We start from the raw sequence: 18,391 nt of genomic DNA, 5'->3' as shown, positions 1-18,391 counted from the left end.
CAGTGTACAAGGACAACACTCACTGAGATGTCTGTTTTCCTCTAAGTGTTCAATAAAGCATTGGAACAGGCTGCCCAGAGAGGTGGTGGAGTCCCCATCCCTGGAAGTGTTCAAAAAACAGGTAGATGTGGCACTTCGGGACATGGTTTAGTCTAGTCTACCCTTGATTGGTTTAGTGTGGACTTGGTAGTGTAGGTTAATGGTTGGACTGGATGATCTTAAAGGTCTTTTCCCACCTAAACGATTCTATGATTCTATAAAGCTGTCACATACCAGTGGCTGTGCTCTCGCATTCCTGCACACACTGTAAAAAGGAAAACTTTGAAACAAAATGGTTCTGTCTCAACAGAATCATACAAGAGGATATTCAGCGCTTATCTAGGGAAGACTAGCCAAGAATATTAACTGGTTGAAAAAATAAAACCACAACTGTATCGTCAGTTCAAATAAAACAATTCAAATAAAAGGCATCTCCCATTTGCAAGAAAACACACCCAAATCACCTACTAAACTGCTTACTGTACAATAGGTATAACTGGTAATAGTTTATATATGCATTGAAGTATCTTCACCAAAAAGTGACCTGTAAGCAGCACAGGTAACAGATTTGCACATATGACTTCCTAGAGTAAATAAACCTCCCTCCCACTTTCTGAAGATTCATCCCAAGTGCTCAGGGAGGAAAGGCAGTCCAGATGGCAAGGCTCAAGCTCTTCAGCACAGGGCCCATGTCTTCCCTCAAGACTTACACTGTCAGCACACAGCAAATAGCCTTGGCTGCACCTTCAGCACTATTCTTAGTCACATGAGAAGCTCAGATTGTAAAGGAAGAGGTGTGTCCAAACACTTGTTCCAAGATGAAGTAGTTAAAAACTGCAACTATTGACAATACAAAGTGTTTATTCACTGTTTATCAAACGTATGCAGCTCCAGGAATGGATTAGCTTTTTTGACACCCTCCTCCCCCACAAAGTCATTCATTCTGCCCAAGCAAAGGAAGAACAGTCTGGTCCCAACTCTCATCCCAGCGCAGCTGCTTGGACGCACGAAGGTTTTTTCTGAAGTTATGAAGTTTGCCTTCCAGTGTAGGAAATCCCAAGAAAAGCATCTGTAAGTTAAAAAGGAAAAACACAGAAAAATACCGTCATATTACATTTTAGGCTCATTCTAGCCTCCCCAGTGTTAACCCTCAACTACAATGCTGCAGTAAGAGAGCACTCTTTGGTCTGGCCCTATAAACAGTGAACGATGACAACATTTTAAAAGTTCTTGTCAGCTTCAGATTCATACTCAAATAGAAGTGAGGCCAATAACATTCACCACACAAAGCAGTATCTTCTGAGAATGGAAAATACACAGATGATAGATATGAAAAGGTGGCTCACGTGGTAGCACCTGTGCAGTTACAGCTAGTGGGAAAGAAAAAAAATAAAAGTCAGTCAAGCCTTTACCTTTAGTTGTTCTGCAAGTTCATTTGAGTCCCTGAATATCAGACCATTTTCATTGTGTTTCACAAGTTCATGTAAACTGTGAACAAAAGTCATAGAAGAAAATGTGAGACAAAAAGCAGTGAGTGGGACATATACATTCAAAAAGTTGCATAGTGACATCTGAAGAGACTGTGCTAAGGTATCTGTAACATTATGATCCTGGATGTCCAGATATGAGCTTCATACCTGACAAAATGGAATGAAGACTGCTTTAAAGGTTTAAGTTTAAAGATTGTTTCTCCCTTCTATGTCAGACTATAAATCTACCATTACAGTACAAAAGGGCCCCCCTCTCTGTCTTTGTGCCATTCATTGGGACATACATTAAAAATCAGGGCAATAATCTACTTCAAAATTAACCTACAAGGAAAATCTGTCCATGATCCAGTTCATGAGACCTTCACAAATAATGTATCTTTATTTATAAAACCTACTGTTCCCCAAAGGACTGTAAATTTTAAGGCTGACCATGCATACACTCACCCCTTCACAAAACACAGACACATCTATGCAGAAGGAAGGTATTTTTACACGAAGTATATGGGAACAAAGGATTACAGGGTAGGTTTTTAAGGCAATTGGTTGCATTAAATGCTCCCAACTTTGCAGAAACTGGTGTTAATTTAACTGACCTTAAATAAATCAACCTTGATTTCTAATTTATCTTAATGAATTTAAAAAAAAAGTTACTGGATTCTCATTTGATACATGCAGAAGCTGCTGAACTCTTGCTTTGTAAAAATACTGTTTTATATGATCCACTTAAACTGTAACAGAATAAGCAACCTCTTACCATTCAAAATATATTGCACACACAGGTAAACAACAGCCAAACATATCTACCACCTTCATGGGTAAATCCAAGCCACTAGATGATTTATGGAGACACACCCCCAGATCTGCTGAGCCTGAAAATCAAACAGAACAGACAGGAGGCTGAATTCTCTGAAAGCAGCTCTTCTAGACCTACTGTAAACCATTCTATTTATGTACTACTTTGGGTGATGCAAGCTAAACATGAGCAACCTTCAACACCATCCAGACTGACTTGATTTCAAGCACTCAGAGCAGGGGGAAAAAAAGAAAGTGCAATATATTTTGTTACTAAAATTAGTCAGGCTTTAGAAACATACCAGGTGAGTGCATATTAAATTAAAAGGAATTTTAAAATTTCACATATCTTAAAACAGCCTTTCTGCCTCTTAAATCTGCTAAAAATGGACAAGTGCATAGGAGAACTCCATCACAATCCAGACAGGATATGCTGCGTGGCTCACTAGCGACCTCTTCCAGTTCAAGTGATTTCAAAATAAATTACAGCATGATTTTACAGACATTATATTCATTAGTTAAGAAGTACCAAATAAATACGGTGTTTTACAGCCATATAAACTGGCAGGCTCTAACCGTGCAGAACACAGATCAAGTCAAATATGTATTTTACTACTTTATTAAGCTTACTCACACTTTACGCTAATACAATGAACATGCTGAGGGAATACTATTCCAAGGACATGTTAATTTAGGATTTCAGCTACTTTTGGTTGCTCAGCCAAAAACTTTATGATTTCATTTACTGAAGTGACCCTGAAAGTAAACTGGAATATGCACAGGCACACTGTATCTCAGCGTAGTTAGAAGAAATGAAGAGTACAAAGAACAGGCTAAAATAGCAACGCAGGTACCATGCCTACTTCTTGGGATAACAGTGAAAAACTCTAGTTGGAGAAATTTAGCCATTTAGCAAAACCACAAACAGTGTACGTGTACACCATCACTAACCAGCAACTTCATTTGCTTACTATATTCTACCAGCTTCCAAGCAAAATCTCTATCAGCTCTCTGCAAATTGTATGAAAAACAATTTAGCATTCTCAAGCCTATTTCATAATCCACTATTTACCAAGCAAAAGAGGGTAATCCTCAGCTTCAAGCCACGGTGTACAGATCTGGATATGTTTAAAGTGCAGTTTATTTATCAGTCTGTTGTAATAGTCTTTCAGAGGTCCTTTGCCTGTTTTGAACAGAAAAAAATATATGATAGGCTTTTCATCAAGATGACTGAAAATAGCACGGTCTGTGCATCTCACTGTACAGCTGTCAAACTCCTGTTGTATCGGGTACATCAAAAAAGATACCACTCACAGTCCCCAAGACACGTAAAAGACTAAATCCCCTTGAAAGCAACGTGAACCTAGAGTTCTTATTTACTCAATATTTATAAGAGCCTTCCATCAATATCCCCCAGTCTTGACCTGCATTTTGTCTACAGCCGTAAGATAATTAACAATAAATTTCATCAGCACAACTGGCCCTTCAAAATCACACTGAATTTTAGTTTTCCCTTAATGAGAAAGTTAACCAAACAGCATTCATTCTGTCTGCACAACTTTTTGGCAAAATCTTGTTTGATGAGAAGGTTCCATTTTCCAGCACTGAATAAGAACCTTTGTGCTTAACACTCCAAACATCAGATTTTAAGTTTCTTTTGCAGCATCATCTCAATGTTGAGCTTAAATTCTTTTGAACATAGCTGTACTAGATAGGCAGGCTGAGAGTTTCTCCTCTTTAAAGATGTGCCATGACTACATGGCTGTAACAGTCCAACTGTAGATCACTACTCTTATAACCAGACAAAGACAACAGCCCCTCTCCTCTCTTCACCATCAACAGAAGAGTCAGCACAGAACACAATTGAAAATGTATTTTGTATTAGCACTGAAAGAACTGTAACACAAATAAGCTATTACCTGTTATCACACATACTAAAGATGGAAGCTTGACTCCCTCATTGATATACTGCTCATAATCTGGAGAAGATAAAAAACTGTTTAGAGTTGACAATGCCTGGTTTAAGAATGGTCATGGTGTATTAATTGATTAGCTTCCTACTTCAAGTAATTTCTTTACAAGCATATACCTAGTAAAATAGGAGTAAATTTAGCAATATTAAAATTGTCAAACTTCTGTAGAAATAAATTATGGTCTGTTTAAAATGCACTATTCATAAAGCATTTGTTCTACTACACCATATCGTCTGTTTCAATATACTAATTTAGAAACTGCAACTGCAAAGTCTACAAAATAAGACAATACATATTCCCTTTTTTCCTACTATCAGATGCCTATGGAGAGTATATGTAATAGCTTAGAAATTAAAATTGCAATTTAGAAGCTAGTTAGAAATATAATTCTCCCTGACAACTACTCTAATTGAATCCAGATGTTGCACTTCTGTTTTTCAACTACTACTCTTAAGCCACTGCTAATTAATCAAATGCACCTGCATTTTCACTTGAATATGGAGGCATTGTTCTTTAGAGAAGCCCTTAGTAACAGTCCAGAAAAAAAACATTCTCCTTTGAATAGGTGAGATTAATTCCTTCATACCTACCTTCTAAAGCTTTTAAAAGGACTGAAAAGTCTTCATCCTCTGAAAGAGAGGGGGCACTGTTAGTGACATTCAGATTTCTATAATTTATAATGAATTATTGTCTTTAAGTAACAACAATCAAGACTTTCCTCACCTTCACCTAAATGATTTAAGTACTGAACATGCTTTTCCTATTAAAAATCTGCTGTAACTGTTTTCATAAATAAAAGTCTATAACCATATACAATGCTTATTTGCTCCCCTTACTGTCAATATGGCAGACAAATAAGCCACAAATACTGGCCATCTCCAAAGCTATCATGTTAAAAATTTCTAGTTTCTAAAGCTAGAGAAGTAAGCATAGAAATTGCCCTGTTAATTCAGACAATTCTGCCCATGGTTGCCAGCAATGGATTTGTTTCTAGTCTCTGCTCCCTTTTTCATGCAGAGGAAAAAAAAAGTGAGGAAAAATATGTAGTACGCATTATCAAAGGAGTAAATATTTTAGTTTATTAATCCATTTTACGCCACCATGCAATATAGTATGTCCAGAATGAAAGTTAAAAACAGAAGTAGAAAATCTCTTTTAATCATTCTTGAAGCCAAGCTGCTAGACTGTAGCTCCATAACTAAAATATAACTTCGTTTTAAAATCATTTTTAGCCACTGAGGTATATATACAAGTTGTCTTCAAATTCTTCCAGCAAAATGAAGGAAAAGTAACTTTGCCACTGATGATGTAAACATGCCTCTGTAACATGTCAAGTGCGGGGAAGTATAAACAGCCAACTTTTGTTCAGCAGTGGTTAAGTATTAAAAAAAAGCTATTTGTTTCCGAACCTGTCCAGCTTGTGCTGCTGATTAGAAGAGCTGGCCGTCCTCTAGTTTTTATCACATGTCCATTTTCATCCATTTCTGTAAAGGCAGACATCTCTGCATTCCAACTGACAGACTCTGTACTACGGAAACAGAATTTTCTGAGTATGGACTACACAAACACAGCCAATAAACACAGAAGGAAATACTATGCTTAACCAGCGTGGATTTCCAAACACTTTGTTTCAGATGTGCTGCTCAACTTCTCTGGAAACACAGTCATTACAGTACTGAGCTGCAAGAGATACCTGATCATAAGAGAGACCTGATCATTTTTCATCTTTCCTATTGCTACCAAGAGCCTAGTGACACTACTGCTACAGGCATGATTTCATCAACAAGTGTTTTCCTTAACAAGTGGAGAAAATAGTCAGCCTCTCTTTCCAGCTCCGTCTCAAACATACAGTAGAACATGGAGGCCAACAGTACATTTATACAATTAAACCCAGAACCTATACATTCTATGGTGGGCACTTCCAAAAAGGAACTGCTATACACTATGGCTTTCACTTCTTTTTCAAGCATTAGTTTGGTAAAGTAACACCCTTGTTAAATCTACTACAGGAGACATCCCACACATAGCCAAAGAGAAATGTTTAACACAGACCAAGACCTTGAGAGCTCTCCACAGTATATGAAAAGAAGGGATGCTATAAATGAAGCATCTAATCACTGTCATCTAGTTCAGTGGGAACTAGACAACAACTGCTGAGTTTCACCCTAGAGGTATTCTATTACAGATTCCCTCAGTACTTATGACACATTCTTTAAAAATAAAACACTTCTATTATTTCACACACCAAGCATTGTGTTACCACAGTTCAATGATTTCACTTATTCTGGCCCCTCCTAGTGACAATTAAGCTAACTTGCACAGCATCTGCTGCTGGTAAGAGCGCACAGAGACCACTCTTGCCTGATGTTCAGTAACTTGTGACCCCATGCAAAACTATTTCTGGTAACTAAGTGCAATAACTTTATGTCATTTGGGTAAGGACTGTAACTGCATGCTTTACTTACACATACCGTGGTTTAAAAGGCTTATAGTCTTTGGCAAGTTTCACGTACAAATGATGTTGAAGTTCTAATGGCGTTTCCTTAAAATAAGGAGCTGGCTTATCATACAGCGTAACTGCCCTGTAATGGAATAAATTTCCAAGTTAAATAAAGCACAGATGTAACGAAATGCATATGGTACAGCAACAGGCTACAGCAATGTATTGGAGAAAGTAATTAAGTGAATTAACACAGCAAAATAATGACTTTTTTGATGCTTACAACTTTCTGTATTCCTGAAGCTTACTGGAATACACCAAGATGGACATATTAATCCCATAACAAAGGACCCCTTTCTTGTGTGCATATTCAAGGGGTGTAATGCAACCGTAAAAACTGCAGCCATCATTGTCCTGATTTTTAAACTTACTTGATGATCATCCCTTAGCAACTTTGGTCTTAAAGCCCTCTGATTGCAAAAGAAAAATTTGCAGGGCACACTAGTTGTTAATAAATGCAGTGACGTCTGCCTCATTCCAATTCTATAGACAGCTTGATAGCAAACTTCCGTAACACCTGGACTGGTACCTTCTAGTCAATGGGGTGTTAATTATGAAGGGTTATGAAGATTCTTGAATGCCCACACTCCACTAGCTCATTACAAAACTGAACGAATGCGTTTCAGTGGTAATGAAAGGGCTCAGGAAAGTTGCTTTTATAAGATTCCTATGAATCTGGAATCATCAGGGCTATGTTATTTCATTTTACTTTGCATACGCGCACACCGATTTGTTAGAGGTATGCGACTTACTTTATGTTGCAATTCACCCATAGATCTTCTTTCATTGCATTAGTGACACACAAGTTATAGTCAGACAAACGCCCAAAAAGCTTTTCATACCTGACAAAAATTAAATCTTAGTTAGAAACCACAGACAGGCAATTGCAATAGCCAAATAGTTACTGCCCACCAGTGCCAATGCTAATTAAAAGCCAAACAAAACCAAAAGAAACCCAACTGCCTCCAGTATCTGAAACTTAATTATCAGTTATTGATTGACTCCTTATACTGAAGCAGTATCAGTTTATGAGAAGAGATACAGCATGACTCCCTTACCCTCTAAGGCCTAAGAACACCACACTTGAAAGCCTTTAAAGCCTACATGTAACCAATTAGATTCAGCAAGAAACAGACCTTTAAGGATGAGCTGGAGTGTAAAGCAGTATTAGAGAAAAACCCAATACATATAAAGAAATTCTAGTAACAAGATCAAAGTTTGCATATGCACATAAAAGCAACCTCCCTACTTCAACAGTTGCCTCCCTACGTGTTTAACGAAGGCCTTTTACAGAAATACAAAGCAGCTCAACACAGCAAAATCCAGAAATCCTTCACGGAAACAGTCCTTTGATATTCTCCCCAATGGTCTTCATTCTTCTGAATTCTGCAAAGGTACGTAATTTTTTTATAAAGAGGAGAAGAAATTACTGTACCAACCATCGTGCAATTTGTACTAGTGGGTGATTTCTTCCATGACTCAGACTCATTATAGTATATCCATAGTTGTGCCAATCAATTATCAGTTTGCTTCTCCAGAAAAGACATGCTACCCAGGCAACAGCTATACTAGGTAAGCCTGGAGGATTCTGTTTAATAAACAAAATAAGTAAAAATAGCGTAAGACTTTAGTCAAGTGACAAACACTAAGCGACCACCAAAAAATAAAATCAAATTACTGAAATTACATTGCTTTAAAGGATCTTAATGAACAGAGACAATTTTATATTCACCAACTACAGAACTGCCAGTTTCTCCTCTGAAGATTGGGAGGCACTTCAAATTTTACCATCAGATCAGGATCAAAATTCCCCTCCAATAAACATACAAACATTTCTGTTAAGATTTATTCTTTACTACTATCCACGTCAATGAAGTTTGAAAGCTCAACAATTAACAGGAAGAACAAACTGAGTTGTTAACAGAAATATCAAAGTTTAGAGCCAAAAAAATAGTTTGATACAGGTTTACACCTTTGATTAGGCCAGTTTTAGCTCTTAAATAATTAGAACAAAGTCTGAGACTGCTAAAAATGCCCTGCAATGTAGTACTATTTATTTTATTAAAATTAGTCCCAACAGAAAACATACCTGAAGAAGAATATAGGATGGCTGATCTATCTTCAGCATTGTGTAGAGTAATTGTATTGCCTGCACAATAACTTTTATGGCATACTGGAAAAGCTTCGGACCAACTGTAACACATGAGAAAACCTGGTAAGAATATTACAGCTCTCCAGAAACATGCACCTCATACGGAACCAGCCACCTCTGCAGAAAGGTTTAAAATAACAGTACACTATAAAAATGGAAACTTGTTTTTCAAACAAACATCTCGCAATTCCCACAAATTCCCATTCTGTGTTTTGTATAGAAAGAAATCGGGGTAGGTAGGGATAAACATACACACAAGGTTAAAAAAAAATAAGAATTAAAAAATGTCCCTGTTTCAGCCTGCATCAGAACTGCATTAACGTGCTCCAATACCACAGCGGCAAGTGCTTAAAGCAGGTAGGGAGGCACCAAGGCTGCGCAGCCTCTGCGTGCGGCTGGGCTGAGCCAGCACACGCCCCTGGGCCGGCCCCATCGCCCCGCGGCAGCGAGGCCCCAACCCCCTTCGGGCTGTTTATTTTTCCACGTAAATCCCGTTCCCGTTTTCGCTCTGCTCCTCCCGGCCCCCGAACACAGCCACGCTCCGGGCCCCGGCGACTCGCTCCCCCGACGCCCCGGGCCGAGGACGGCCGGCGGGGCCGGGACCCGGAGCCGTGCCGCACCCACCTCGCAGCCCCCGCAGGTCCGCCACGGGCACCAGCCGTATGTTCCCGCTCCGCAGCACGTCGCCGTGCGGCCTGCTCTCTGCCAGATGGGAGAGTGCCCGTCAGAGAAGCGGCCCCCGCACACCGCCCCGCTCCGGCCCGACCCCGCGTCCAGCCCAGCCGCCGCCTCAGCGTAGCTCAAACCGGGCCCCGCGGGCGCCGACGCCGGTGGGGGCGACGGAGCTGCCCTCCCTCCCTCACTCACGGAGGTAGCCCAGCAGCGCGACGCCGCGTCCGTGCCGGGCCAGCGAGAGCGCGTGGTACTGCATCCGCGGGCTGCGGCCCAGGTCGCCCAGCACCGCCACGCACACCCGCCCCGCGCCGCCCGCTGCCGCCGCCCGCCGCCGCCGCCACAGCAGCGCCGCCAGCGCCAGCACCACCGCGCCCGCCGCCAGCGACAGCGCCGCGCCGCCCGCCGCCATCTTGTGGCGCCGGCGGCGGAACGGGCGGGAAGGCGCCTCCTGGCGGCGTCGCCCGAGCTCGGCGGTTCTGCGGCGGCAGAGCAGCGGCGGGCGCCGGGGGAAATCTCATTGTAAAGGACGGGGGTGGTGGTGAACAGCGGCCGCTGGGGGAGGCTCCAAAACGCTGTATTTTAAAATGAGTTTATGGTAGCGTGCGAAATGAATTTTCTTTCTTTCTGCAGGGTACTTGACAGGAGCCCTGGAAGAGCGGCCTTCAGAACGTGAATTACTTGCTCAGCGTGCCCGAGTTGAAAGCTTGGTGAAGGAGTTGTCTTTTCTAATTGAAAAAGTGACATATTCTCCAGTGCAGAATGACCCCAAATATTGCAAAGATAAAAATAACTAGGACCTGTGGGGGTGGTGAAGAACAGTTCTTGTTCAAGCTCAAGGTATTTGCATTGCAGTGTTCTGCCTTTATGCTATGGCCTATGGTTCAAAGCTGCACCGGGGGAGGTTTAGACTGGACATTAGGAAGCATTTCTTTACCAAGAGCATTGTCAAGCACTGGAGCAGGCTTCCTGGAGAGGTGGTCGATGCCCCAAGCCTGTCAGAGTTTAAGAGGCATTTGGACAATGCCCTTAACAACATGCTTTAACTTTTGGTCAGCCCTGAATTGGTCAGGCAGTTGGACTAGATGATCACTGTAGGTCCCTTCCAACTGAAATATTCTATTCTATTCTATGAAACAAGGATGCTAAAGTTAATGAAAAAAGAACAGTCTACTTAGAGTGAGGGCAACATCTGGTATCCGTCCTGAGTGTGCTTAGGCAAGAAGGGCTCCTTGGAGTTAAGAATCTACTGCTGATTTTTTGGGGGCAGCCTGGAGAAATGCACTGAGGGCAGATCTGCATAGCAGGGATATTTAGCTGTGAAAGCCACAGAGAGGCAAGATCAGCTTCAGGCTTGCCTAGTGCTTGTTTTCAAGTCACTGGAACTAAATCCGTGGTCCCTTCCATAGCTTCCCTGTTTGGTCCCTCCAAGCTGTCTGGTGGCTGGCAGTGAAGTTGCAGTCATACACTTGGCCAATATCTGTTGAGAGACAAAAATTATTTTTTCTGGCATATAGGTTATTTGCAAATGTCATCCTATCATTCTGGGGCACTACCATTAACTTTAAAGGGACTCTTTTTTTCTTCTGTCATTTTGAGCAGAAATAAAGTGCCTTATTCTGTGGTATGTCAGCAAGATAGCTTAGCCTCAAAAAAAATAGCTAAATGGATGTTTCTTCAAAATAGCTGCATGCACATGCATGCAAGAGTACCTTTGGGTATAGACAGACAATCTAAGAAATCAGGGAGGACCTGAGAACTCCCTCTACTACACTGTTAGTTACAGGCTTTCTTCTTTGATTTGCTTTCAGAATTTGAGGAAGGAGAGGCTGTGAAAAAGGGCCACAGCAAGGGGAAATGAACCTACCCTCTGGCATAAGATGGGTTTCTCTGAACACCATTTCTAAGCTAAGTTTAGAAAGAGCAAAGAGCCTGTGGTTCCTTGATTCCACTTGCAAATACCCTGAACTACAGTGATACACCTATGATAGCTAGGAATGTATTTGTAATTTTATTGGTCATGTTTTCCCCAACTTCTTAACTTAGTTTTAGGGCCACTCCTTTCCCTCCTGACTAACACCAATATTTTATCTGTGTACTTCATCCCAAAAATCTATAGAAAAGACATTCCAGTTGCAAAGAGTAACATGCACATTATTCATGTGACACATTACCCAGTAACCAATGGTATAATACTTGCACCTAATTAGTTCTTAAGCACCAGGCAACATATGTGTTTATTGGGACAACTCTATGTGTTGAGAGCCAAACAAGCTGCTTGAAAATATTATTTCATATATTGTTAGACTTGAAACAGATTGATGATGAGGGTCCCTGCTTGCTGTGTAGGTATACCATATATTGGTGTTCTTTTCCATTCCCTCCAGGCTTGTTTAGAAGGACACATTGGGTGTTCCCCAGGGCTCAGTTTTGGGGCCAGTCTTGTTTCATATCTTTATCAGTGATCTAGATGAGGGGATTGAGTGCACCCTCAGTAAGTTTGCAGATGACACCAAATTGGGTGGGAGTGTCGATCTGCTCGAGGGTAGGATGGGCCTGCAGAGGGATCTGGACAGGCTGGATCGATGGGCCTGCAGAGGGATCTGGACAGGCTGGATCAATGGGCCGAGACCAACTGTATGAGGTTCAACAGGGCTAAGTGCTGGGTCCTGCACTGCAGCCACAACAACCCCATGCAATGCTACAGGCTTGAGGAAGAGTGGCTGGAAAGCTGCCTGGCTGAAAAGGACCTGGAGGTGTTCGCTGACAGCTGGCTGAACATGAGCCAGCAGCGTGCCCAGGTGGCCAAGAAGGCCAACAGCATCCTGGCTTGTATCAGGATTGTCCCCCTGTACTCGGCACTGGTGAGGCTGCACCTGGAATACTGTGTCCAGTTTTGGGCCCCTCAGTACAAGAAGGACATTGAGGTGCTGGAGTGTGTTCAGAGAAGGGCAACAAAGCTGGTGAAGGGTCTGGAGCACAGGTCTTATGAGGAGCGGCTGAGGGAACTGGGGTTGTTTAGCCTGGAGAAGAGGAGGCTGAGGGGAGACCTTATCACTCTCTACAACTACCTGAAAGGAGGTTGTAGCGATGTGGGTGTTGGTCTCTTCTCCCAAGTAGTTAGCAATAGGACGAGAGGAAATGGCCTCAAGCTGTGTCAGGGAGGTTTAGATGGGATATTAGGAAAAAATTTCTCCACGGAAAGGGTGGTCAAGCATTGGAACAGGCTGCCCAGAGAGGTGGTAGAGTCACCACCCCTGGAGGTGTTCAAAAAAATGTGTAGACGTGGCACTTGAGGACATGGTTTAGTGGGCATGATGGTGTTGGGTTGATGGTGGAACTGATGATCTTAGAGATCCTTTCCAACCTTAATGATTCCTACTTTTTACTTTCATTAAAAAATAATCCAGCCACCAAGCCAGGAAATATGTAATTAATTATTACTCTACCCTTAATTAGTTTAGTGGTGGACTTGGTAGTGTTAGGTTAATTGTTGGACTGGATGATATTGAAGGTCTTTTCCAGCCTAAACGATTCTATGATTATATTTCTGGGGAGCCTATGGTCCATGAAGATGCATCCTGCTAAAAAATAATGCTATTAGATTGACGTATTGCAGAATATTTGAATCCAATGTAAGATTTTCAATTGCAATTCACAGCTCTCAGATCCTCTCTTCCCTACTCCAGATCAGAGGAAAAGAAAAAGTCTAATAAAATGCTGAGCAATACTCAGATCTTTTCTGTATCTAGAGAAGATGCTCCGATCACCTGTTCCTGAGTATTACAAGAGTATTTTCTGTGCTAGCATAATGAAAATAAACTTGGAGATTGAAAGTGATGGATTCAAGTTTTCTTCTCAAGACCTCTTCAGTGGGAAACAGTATGTTATCTGTTCTCAGTTAACCAACAATGTGGTAAATGTTATTGTGAAATAATAAAAGCAAAGCTTTTTCTTTAGCAGCAATGAGTCATCTAACAAAAGATAAGACATGTTTGCTCTGTTAAAGTAACAAATTATCCAACATTTGAAACACTAGCACCAGATAATTTATCTCAAATTTTACAACCTGAATCTTTAGCCCAACTTAAGCAAGGTGTATAAAGTAAAGTTTATGATCATTACATACATTAGCTATACTGTAAGGGCTGTCATTTCCAAACCTGGAATTTATTTGCCTAAATCTGTTGTTAAAATAGATTGCTAGGATTAATGTGGTATGATTTTGGTTAAGCTTTATGAGCATCTTTTTTTTTTTTTTTTTCTGGAGATCAAGCATATAAAGCAGTAATGACAAAAAAACCTGTGTTCTTCTGTCCCATTTTGTTCCCCCTGGTTACGTTGCTTGGCATGTCTGGTTTTTCAGACTTCTACAAACTCACATGATGGCTGGAGAAGAGTCTCACTTGGTAGAAGCCTAAGGAAAGATGCTTTGAGGAACCTAGTGAGTAAGTCTTAATCCACAGGAGTGGGGTGTTGTGATACTTTGTCTAAACATATAAGATACAGACTGCAAATCAAAGGGCTGTTTTATAGCATTTCTGTCAAGTCTTATTGAAATCTCCAATTCAAGGGGTGCCCCCATATCTCCACTGGAAGAGGAATAATCATTAATGTTGTTTATGTCCAAAATCTTTCTACAACATAGCTCAGGGAAGGAGCGAAGGCCAGGCCTGAGCTTAAATGAGGCTTCTAGGCCCACGGGCAGAGGGTGTGGATACGGAGGCCCCAGGTGAGTCTGGTCAGGGCAATTAGTGCCTGCTGCTGCACTCAGGACCCTGACAAACTAGCACTGGGAAACACCAAGTCCATTTGCAGGTGACTTGTAAACAAAGTTGGTTAAATTTCACATTCACCAGCTTAGCCATATTATCATTTTATCATGTATCAATATAGTTAAAAAAAAAAGGTACTCCTGAAAGACATGATGGATACAGCATTTGTAAATAGAACACTTGAACAAATGCTACATGTTATCTAATGCAGCCTGTTTAAAGTAGTCAGAGAGCTAATGGTCGTTATCATCCATAAAATGAGTCAAATGACTCCCTATCTGAGTTATACTCCAGGATGCCCAGCACTAGGAAATTCAGAAATCTTAAAATTCTTACATTTTCATCTCATGTGGAAACTCCAGTACTAATCTATTTGTCTGTTCCTGTTTCTGATCTCTGGAACTACAGAAGTCCTGCACATATGGATATCAACTGAAGCTATTCATACTGTGATACAAATTCATATCATGAAATAAAATGTTTTTCATTATATAAAGGATAGGTTTTTTTCTTCAGTGGCTATCATAGTAAAGACTGACAATATCCCTGCTAGGTAAAAAAATAGGATTACACTTATCTCAACAGCTGGGTATTTTATCCGAGCTCAAATGCTGAGCCCAGGGTCACACACAAATCACGGGGCAGAGATGGCTATAAAGCGCAGCTGAAGTTCTAACCTGCAGCTCAATTTGACCATTTGATCTCCCTGACTAAACTCTGCTGTAGCCTTCCAAATGCATATGGTTTTAAAATAAGTACAGATCATCACCTATGCAAGCCATGTAACCTTGTTTAATAATGAGGACAGTTGACAGTTGCAGACTGTCAATGAGGAATGCCACTTGCACAGAGAGGGCCTTGAGCAATACTAGTCCTCACTCCATAGTGAGATAGGATTAGACCTTTTAAATCACAATCTTGTCTTGCAATGCAAAGAGGAGCTCCACCTTGGGAGCTAGTTTTTAATTATAGCAATACTGGACAGTCGTCCACAATGTGTATTTTCCTAGTAAGTTTTAGAGCATCCCAGAGAGTCAGGGATGATTTCAGTGCAGCCCCATTACCATACATTGAATGCATACATTTTTCTCGAGCTCAAATTCTGCTGAATTCTAAAGGGATCTTCAACTTCACTGGATCTGAATTAATATCCTGAATATTTCTGTGGTATCTCTCAATTTGCTGTCTCAAGTTCTGATTCTAACAGGTACTAAATACCTTCAACATCTGCATTCCACTGGGCTCCAATACATGTATGTAATAAACAATTTTCAGCTATTTTCAGTTTGCTGATCCCTGTTTTGTGGTGGAAATACAGATGTCGAGAGCAAATAGAAGCCTCCAGACAGAAACATTTGCCACATTATCTTGCCAAGGCCCTGTGGACGTAACCGAATCCCACGGTGAAAATTCATTAAGTTAGAGCCTTGTTCAAGAGTTTCAAACTAGGTTAGATGTACTGACCAGGAATCAAATAAGATGTGTCACACAATGCAGAGAATAAATAGTATTTCTTCACTACAAATAGGAATAAAGACATACAGAACCTGCAGACCCTGCCACCCAGTCTGAATGGTATGCTGGTATTCTGGTTATGTTTCTTTTATCCCTATGACAAAAACAGGTGTTAGATATTATATTTCCATTGTAATTCTCCATATTGCCTACCACCAAGTATGTGGTAACAATGAAACCATTGTTCCCTCTTAAAGCATATAACTAATTACCAGTGTGGACAGACTGGTTCAACAAGATAATAAAGCCTGGAATATTTGCTCAAAGATCGTGTTCAGAATGCATCTTTTTCTAACTGGGAAAGCAGTCAAGGTCTCTTCAAGAAAAGCCCCGCTGTCCCACAACCCTAGCCTACTTTTACACATACACCCCTGGCATGGGCAGTCATACATCCATACCAACCTGAAGGAGATCTGTTCTTTTGGGAATCTCTCATTTCATTCTCACCTAGCTCACCTGACAGCCACTTGCTGCGTATCACTTTAATGTGAAATGCAAACTGCTTTTCATATTTACTTCCTCGAATAGAGTGCAAATATCATGTCCTGTGATGGAATGAGTGACTGACTGATTCCTGTAGACTATCAGGCATAACACCACGAACTCCATATATCTGTATTTTCTGGCAGGTTATCAAACTATTTAAAATTACTTACAAGTGTATTAGCTTTATAGATACAGTGACTTGAGTTTATAAAGGTAGAGTCGTAATAAATGTTCTTTTAGCCTATCTAGTCTTCAGAGCACTTAGTTGGAAAAAGATGAATATGCTGTAGTCATCATTTATACCTGAAGTTCTGAAAATAGGAATAGAGATGAATGCATTTATGAGAAATGCATTTTGTGACAGAACTTATTTCTGCTTGTAAAATTTTTCATATTTATTGAATAACAATTATGTTTTTCAAAAGGCTTTTTCCCTCTTTTCTTCTTGTGACATTTCAGAAAATTTGGAAATGCTGTTTGCAGTATATTCTGGAAATGGTCTACTTAAGCTCAATGAGTCAAAAATCTAGACCCAGCACCAGCTTCCTAAGACTGTTTGGCTTAAACGGCCACTTTTTATGCATCCCAGCAATATTTGCTCTCAGGAGCAGTGCTAAGTTAGCAGATTTTTGTTTCAAGTCACTTTTGGTTTTAATTCCTTTGTCATGCCTGTTAATATCTCAGGGTGTACAGAATAACCAGTTAGCCACTATGTTATTCATTGGGTTACACCTCAGAGCGCTTAAAAAAATCAAAGGGCTACACAGCTTTTGAGTCATGTCTGTTCCTGTGAACATCACCAAACTTCTTCTCCCTGACAGATATACACTACATGCTCATGTAGGCACTTAGGATCCATCTCAAGTCTTCCTCAGCTTGACAGATTGCTGCAAGTGCAATAAGCAGAGACACAGAAGCCTAAATCCTTCTGACTAGTTGTCGTGGTTTAACCTCAGCCAGCAACTAAGCACCATGCAGCCGCTTGCTCACTCCCCCTGGCCCGGTGGGATGGGGGAATCAGAAGAGTAAGAGTGAGAAAACTCCCGGGTTGAATAAGAACAGTTTACTAATTGAAATAAAATAAAGTAAAATAGTAATAATAATAATAACAACAATATAATAATAATAGTAATAATAATATGCAAAGCAAGTGATGCACAATGCAATTGCTCACCACCTGCCAACCGATACCCAGCCAGTTCCAAAGCAGCAATCGCTGTCCCCCTGCCAGCTCCCCGCAGCTTACATGCTGAGCATGACGTCATATGGTATGGAGTAGCCCTTTGGTCAGTTTGGATCAACTATTCTGGCTGTGCCCCCTCCCAGTTTCTTGTGCACCTGGCAGAGCATGGGAAGCTGAAAAGTCCTTGACTAGCATAAGCAGTACTTAGCAACAACTAAAAACATCAGTGTGTTATCAACATTCTTCTCATGCTAAATCCAAAACACAGCACTATATCAGCTACTAGGAAGAAAATTAACTCTATCCCAGCCAAAACCAGGACACTAGTGGAACTTCACTAATCCCAGAAGTCACCAACTCAACTGTCTCAAGCTAACCCCGCAAAAACCTGCCGTTACCTTGGCTACTTTTATTGTCACATAATATATGTAGTACAAACCTTTTAAAAATTGCATTATATTTTTTTCATTTGCACTGAAAAAATTCACATGGGATATCTCAGTAATAAGTATTTATTTGCACTAACCACACCTGCACTGTGGGGGTATGGACTAACAGTGGTCATAAAACCAACATGACTTCAAAGGGTTCAGACTACTGAAGCTGTGCTATATCATCATATGATAAATTATTGCCCTTTTTAACAGCAAGGTAATTTGCTTCTTGTGTTTGTTCTCTTTGCTCAATTTCTAAAGTACAACACCTGCTATAGTGGAGATGAAAGGAGTTGGGCACAGAAGCAGCTCAATTTGGAAGCAATTCTAAGTAGCCTGAAATGCAACTGCAGGTAGCCTAGCACTGAGCCCACAGCCTG

The 18,391-nt window shown here is 40.8% G+C and overlaps 2 protein-coding genes across 2 annotated transcripts; one reads left to right on the top strand and one right to left on the bottom strand.

Annotated features, from left to right (window-relative positions):
• Positions 1–223: 223 nt before the first annotated feature.
• On the bottom strand, positions 224–10,030 carry ALG1 (ALG1 chitobiosyldiphosphodolichol beta-mannosyltransferase). The gene is made up of 13 exons (XM_075718726.1): positions 9,814–10,030; positions 9,571–9,648; positions 8,884–8,987; positions 8,234–8,382; positions 7,547–7,636; positions 6,766–6,876; positions 5,704–5,822; positions 4,885–4,923; positions 4,241–4,300; positions 3,394–3,504; positions 2,284–2,398; positions 1,452–1,527; positions 224–1,108 (listed from the first exon to the last, which is right to left on the bottom strand). The coding sequence occupies exons 1-13, from the start codon at positions 10,028–10,030 to the stop codon at positions 974–976; spliced, it is 1,404 nt and encodes a 467-aa protein (XP_075574841.1). The 3' UTR covers positions 224–973.
• Positions 10,031–10,205: 175 nt separating this feature from the next.
• On the top strand, positions 10,206–14,070 carry C11H16orf89 (chromosome 11 C16orf89 homolog). Its single transcript, XM_075718922.1, is given in 5 exon segments — positions 10,206–10,209; positions 10,252–10,406; positions 13,371–13,398; positions 13,401–13,490; positions 13,946–14,070. Coding segments are annotated over 5 exon segments (402 nt in total).
• Positions 14,071–18,391: the final 4,321 nt, after the last annotated feature.

This window comes from Pelecanus crispus, chromosome 11 (genome assembly GCF_030463565.1).
Source record: "Pelecanus crispus isolate bPelCri1 chromosome 11, bPelCri1.pri, whole genome shotgun sequence".
NCBI lineage: Eukaryota > Metazoa > Chordata > Aves > Pelecaniformes > Pelecanidae > Pelecanus > Pelecanus crispus.
This window is presented reverse-complemented; position numbering and strand designations above follow the sequence as displayed.

Bases quoted from the DNA above. Each gene is read 5' to 3' on its own strand.
- ALG1 (XM_075718726.1), bottom strand. From the start codon at position 10,030: ATGGCGGCGGGCGGCGCGGCGCTGTCGCTGGCGGCGGGCGCGGTGGTG. The intron at 7,637-8,233 runs GTTGGTACAGTA...AATTTTTGTCAG, and splicing joins CTAGTACAAATTGCACGATG to GTATGAAAAGCTTTTTGGGC. The intron at 2,399-3,393 runs GTAAATAGTGGA...TTTGATTTTCAG, and splicing joins GGATTACCCTCTTTTGCTTG to GCTCAGCAGATCTGGGGGTG.